A 6049-nucleotide genomic window follows, 5' to 3' on the forward strand; every position below is an offset into this window, starting at 1 on the left:
ACAGGTTCAAGTCCTACTACAGATAATTAATGGAAACACCCAAAATAATATACCCAGTGCAGTACTAAAGAAATGCTGCACCAGTGGATGCTATGTGTTTCAGATGAGACATTTAAAAAAAAAAGTTCCTTCTGCCAAGTTAAGTTGGATGTAGGCATTTCCATGGCATTCTCCCATGTCTCAGTGAACAGTCCCCCTCAATCAATGTCAACATTGTACAGGTCATCCATTCATTTGCAAGATTTTGTTGGGGTAAACGGGAATCAAAGCGACCTCACATGACGGTTGCTTCACTGGTTGCAAGATGACCTGGAACATCTGTAGATGTGAAAGGCACTAAAGAAATGCAAGTTCTTTTTGTCTGAATTCACACAAATAAGTTCCAGGAATGGACACTACACAGCATTCAGAATTGGGGACTTTTACACGTCCAGAATAATTATGATGCCAAGCTGCTGCTACTGCTGGACTAACTAACCCCAGCAGCCTTTACTTAAAGGAAGACTCACATTCAAACTCAACGATGGACATTAAGAAATAAGATTCTCTGTTCCAGGGTCAATACAATGATTGTATTTATTGGCTCTCAAACTCAGGAAGAATGTCACTTGCATTCCTTTTCTTCAAGTTTCTGGCATTTAGAAATGAAAACAATGCTTTTAGGAGGCTACAGATTGAGCCTTCCTCTCAGGCAAAGCTCAGCCCTGGATGAGGACTGCCAGGGATTCTGGAAAATTTCTAATTCCAATTTCTGGCACATTTAAAGTCTGCAGTATTAGAATCATCCAGCAGCAGCTCTGAATAGGAAGCTGCACTTGCTCTGTACAAATTCTGCTGATTTTCTTTCATGTAAAAATATCTACAATCTGCCTGTTCCAGTATCATTTGGGGTGTGGTATAGATGCAACGAGTGGTATTCTGGGAAACAGATGTGGCGTAGACAGAATAGTGGCAATCCTAGGAAATGGACATGGCATTGACAAGAGGGTTATCTTAGGAAATAGACATGGATTAGACAGGCAATGAGTATCCTGCAATAGCACATGTTCGGTGTCCCACAAGGTACACAGCATTGGGAGTACACGCAATCACCACCCTCTTACCCCACTCTGAAAGTAAAAGAAAATTGACCATAAATCATTGACTGGTTGAAATCAGTGAAAAATAAGTTCAGTCTTGCCTGACAGAGAGCAGGCAGTGATTATGTTGGGTCTTCGGGCTGTTTCCACCTGCCACTCCCAAAGTCATGCAGGTGCACATGCACACACAACCCCACCCACCCCTGGTACACCATGAGGGAAGTCTTCAAAACAGGATCTCCAACACCAGTTTGAGGATCCCAATCATTATGGTCCACAACACTGACTCTTCTGTCTCCTCCTCCACCACCTTTTTTGGTGGGGTCCTGTCAGTGGTGTCCTCGTCACCAGGGTAGGAGAGCTCAGGGAAGGGGCTCTCCCTCACCCCTTGGTCCAGGTAGACCCTCATCTCGAACTCGGTCTGTAAGTGTGAGGGGTGGCCGTAGATGGCAATGCCCACCGGCCTGCGGAACTTGGCCGGCACCGCCACCAAGTCCAGGCCGCAGGTGGTCGACTGCAGCTCATACTCATCGAAGCTGGGGTGCAACGTGGAGTCGGAGATGTACAGATCAGCGTCGCCTCGCCGGCTCTCCATGCGCAGCACAACCTGCCCGTCGTGGTTAAGCCGCAGGTAGCTATAGTTGCCAGGCCCCACCTGCCCCTGGACCACATGCAGCAGGACCCAGTCTTCGGGTATGGGCTCGCTGACAGAGAGCTCACCCAGCACCACCTGGGACAGCAGCACGAGCAGAACCACCCACCACACCGCTGCCATGACTCTGCCAGAGACGCCAACTCAGCCCACGTCATCTGCACGGCTCCTGGGGGTACAGCAGAGAGAGAGGAACCTGTTAATGCTCCTGTTTTATCAGGGAAGGGCATGTGAAATGAGGGAATATATTCCCCTCCTCGACCCCTTTCCTCTTTTCCTCTCCAGATTCTTTCCTCCCCCCAAATGACCATAAGAGATAGGAGTAGAATTAGGCCATTTGGCCCATCGAGTCTGCTCCACCATGGCTGATTTTTTTTCAACCCCATTCTCCCACCTTCTTCCCGTAACCCTTAACCCCTTACCAGAATCAGAATTATCACTGACGTACATGACATGAAATTTGTTGTTTTGTGGGAGTACAGTGCAAAGACATAAAATTAATATAAATTACAAAAATAAATAAAGTGCCCAAAAAAAGGAATAACGAGGTAGTGCTCATGAGCCATTCAGAAATCTGGAGAGGACAAAGCTGTTCCTGAACCATTGAGTGCGGGTCTTCAGGCTCCTGTACCTCCTCCCTGATGGTAGTAACGAGAAGAGGGCCAATCAAGAACCTATCAATCTCTGCTTTAAATATATCTGCTTTCCTCCTCCTCCCCTCACACTCCAGCCATGCCTGCTCCCAAAGTTCAATCACAATACAACCTTTATCCATCCATGACCTTTATTTTTTACAAAATGAGATTAGAGTGACAGTGGCAGCACGCAGAACTGGCTAAGGGACAAAAAGCAGAGAGCAGTTTTGCAATCTGTGGGGTAGGATAGCAGCAGTACCTGGAAATAAATGGTCTTTTTCAGGCTGGAAGGATGTAACGAGTGGAGTGGCCCAAGGTTCATTTCTTGGCCCTCAATTATTTACTATTTATATTAATGACCTGGAGGGCTAAGCAGAGTGTAAAATATTCTAATTTGCTGATGATACTAAGATAGGTGAGAGGGTATGTTACAATGTGAATATCTGGACTCTGCAACTGGATTTTTTTTTGAGTGGGTGAAAACTCGGCAAATGGAGTTTAACATGGTGCAGTGCAAGGTCATAAACTTTGGTAAGAGGAATCAAACGGCAGGTTTTTATCTAAATTGAGAGACATTGTGGAGTGGAGTACAAGGGGATCTAGATGCTTTTATGCATGAGTCACAAAAATTAAAATGCAGATGCAACAAGTAGTTATGAAGGAAAATGGCATACTGGCCTTTTTACAAAGGAGTTGGGTACTTAATGGGCAAGTATTGTTCCAATTGTTGGGGAAGCCACACCTACGCACAGTTCTGGTCCCCTTACAGTCTGCCCCCAAGTAATGAACAGGTCCCGTTTTTACAGACGCAAAACTCACTTTTACCATAACGCCACAGTACTGTAATGAAAGGCATCAAAGGACAGATAAGAAAGAACAATTACTGAAAGTGGAGAGAGAGAAAACCAGTTCTGCCATCCGTAGGGATGAACGTGTGCAAGTACGTCGGACTTTTGAATTTAATAATATTATGGGAGCTTGTTTGTATGTAGGGGTGTCCATAAGTTTGGGCGTTCATAATCCCAGAAAGGCCTATACTTAAGAAAGGATGTACAAGCATTGGAGGCAGTCCAACAGAGGTTCACTAGGTTAATTCCTGGCATGAAAAGGCTGTCCTATCATGAGGGGCTAGAGAAGCTGGATCTGTATTCCAGGAGTTTGGAAGAATGAAAGATGATCTTATTGAAACATCTAAGAAGCATAACAGGCAGATATGAAATATTCACAAGTGGAAGAATCTCAAATGAGGGGTCATAGTTACAAGATCAAGGAAGGCAGTCGTTTAAAGTTGAGGTCCATAGGAATTTCTTCTCAGAGATGGTGGTGTATCTCTGGTATTCTCTACCCCAGTGGGGTGTGGAAGCGAGATCATTGGGGTACGTAAAGAGGAGGTAGGTAAGATTTTGAAAGATTGGGGAATTAAGAGCTATGTTGAACCAGCACAAAGGAGGAATTGAGGCCTGGGAGAGATCAGCCGTGACCCCTGGTGGGGCATGTTTGAGGGGCCAGGTTGCCTACTTCTACTTTCTTGTGTGTGCAAAGATTTACAGCTGAAATGTTAAGATGAAATATAGACACTGTAGATATTAACAGATTTTGGAAGAACAAAAGCAAACTGGTGAAATATGCAGATGTCACACAGATGAAAGTTATCACAGAGTAGATATATTTCATTTTAATAGAAAGAGTAAACAAAAGAAAAATGCCCGAAGTTTAAATGGGATGCAAGAACAGTGAAACTTGGGGTATACTTGCAGAAATCTTGAAAGTTTTTAAAAATAAATTGTAGGCTTTACAAAAAGGGTAGAGTTAGCAATAAGGACATGATGCTGAGTCTTTAGAAATCGCTGGTTAAGGTACAGGTGGCAGTAATCTGGCAAGACTGTGCAGCGCACACTGGGAATGATGCTAATGGATTGAAGGGAGTGGAGATCTCCTGGTTACAAGGATAAAATACAATTAATGTAGAGAGACCCAAGAGGCTGTGATTGTTCTCTGAGCAGAAATGGTTAAGGGGAAATTCTACTGAGGTGTTCAAAATAAAGAGGAGTTTGGACAAAGGAAACGTAGCGAAGTAGATTGAAAGAATTCATCAATAGCTGGAAGAAAATCTTTCCCAGCGACATGTTTTGATTGGAAATACTGGTAGGGACTGGCAAAAAACAGGAGCTTTCAAAACAGAACTGCATTAACACAGGAAGACAAAACATTTGCAGGAGTGTGGAGAGACCAGAGGAAAGTGGGACGAATCAGGGAGTGAGATTGCCAAAGAGCCTACTCCTAAATGTTGAGTGAGAGTAAATAGCGCAGCAGGATGGGTGGGGTGAAGAGGAGGGGAGCAGGGTTGTGTGGGTGCAGTGTGGGCAACTTAAGGGCCGGGTGGGGGGGAGGGGGGTCAGAGCCGAAAGGGGTGTATAAGGGGGTCAGAGCTGGGTGGGGAGGGGGTCAGAGCCGAGGGGAGGTGTGGGAGGGGGTGAGCCGAGGGTGTGGGAGGGGGTCAGAGACGTGGGGGGTGGGGCGAGGGAGCCGGGGGGGGGGCGGGAATGGGGCCAGAGTGGGGAGAAGGGAGTAAGTCGAATAGCGTCCGTGTGGGGGTGGAAAAAGCGGCAGAGGAGGATGAGGGGATAGGGGGGGTGGGGATAGGGGGGTGGGGATAGGGGGGTGGGGGGGTGGGGATAGGGGGGGTGGGGGGGGGTGGGGATAGGGGGGTGGGGGGAGCGGCGGGTGGGGGGGGAGGGAGCGGGGGGTCAGGGGGGGAGGGAGCGGGGGGTCAGGGGGAGCGGCGGGGGGGGTGGGCGTGGGAGATGGTGAGGGAACAAGCTCAAGGGTGGGGAGGGAGGGATGTGAGGGACCGACGGCAGCTCCAGGCCCCGGGGATACGCGGTGGTGTCTGGCGATCCCCCGGAGCGGGCCTGTCCCCAGCCCCCGTGCTCACCATGCCCAGATCCCGGGCTCGGCCCCGCTCTGCCGCCGCCGCTTCACTCGGGCCCGAGTCCCCCGCCGCCGCGCTCCTGACAACGAGGCTGCAAAGTGGCCAAGAGCAGCCGCGCTGTCGGTCCGGCGCTGCCGCCACTACAGCGACACTCACTGGCCAGAGAATGCAACTGCAGCTTGGGGGGAGATTGGCTTTGCTAAAGCATCCTTCACCTATCGCCCAGAAAGCGCTGGAGGAACTCAGCATCGATGGAGAGAAATAAACAGGCCCTTAATCAGTTTCGACCCGAAACGTCGACTGTTTATTTCTCTCCACAGATACTGCCTGACCTGCTGAGTTCCTCCAGCATTTTTTGTGTGTGTTGCTCCAGATTCCAACATCTGCAGAATCTCTTGTGTCTTCACCAATCTCAGGAGTTTGCAACCATTGAAGGGCTTTGAAATGAGTGTAAAACGTGCACTAACAAGTGAGCTAGAGAGGACATTTGTACAAGGTTGTAATAATACCAGAAGACCTATACTGGATAGTGTCCAGCCTTTGGACAGTGAGGTTTGCTGGCCAGGAACTTGCAGGTAGAATGAAAGCGGGAGAGGACATTCCCTAGCTCTTGATCTGTGGTCCTCCAGGTTCCAGTGGATCAACTGTTCGCTCAGACACTTTTTAACTATGATGAGGATTTCTGCTTCCACTACTCTTTCAGAACAATCTCTGGATAATTGTTCTTATCCAGAGGGTAGTGAGAGTTCAA

General features: G+C 48.0%; 1 protein-coding gene across 1 annotated transcript; it reads right to left on the reverse strand.

Annotated features, from left to right (window-relative positions):
* Nucleotides 1-558: 558 nt before the first annotated feature.
* On the reverse strand, nt 559-5428 carry c24h6orf120 (chromosome 24 C6orf120 homolog). Its single transcript, XM_052037598.1, has 2 exons — nt 5302-5428; nt 559-1900 (listed from the first exon to the last, which is right to left on the reverse strand). Exon 2 carries the CDS (start codon nt 1852-1854, stop codon nt 1306-1308), a length of 549 nt encoding a protein of 182 aa, XP_051893558.1. The 5' UTR covers nt 1855-1900; nt 5302-5428; the 3' UTR covers nt 559-1305.
* Between the last annotated feature and the right edge of the window lie 621 nt (nt 5429-6049).

The sequence above is a fragment of the Pristis pectinata genome, chromosome 24 (assembly GCF_009764475.1).
Source record: "Pristis pectinata isolate sPriPec2 chromosome 24, sPriPec2.1.pri, whole genome shotgun sequence".
Taxonomy (NCBI): Eukaryota; Metazoa; Chordata; class Chondrichthyes; order Rhinopristiformes; family Pristidae; genus Pristis; species Pristis pectinata.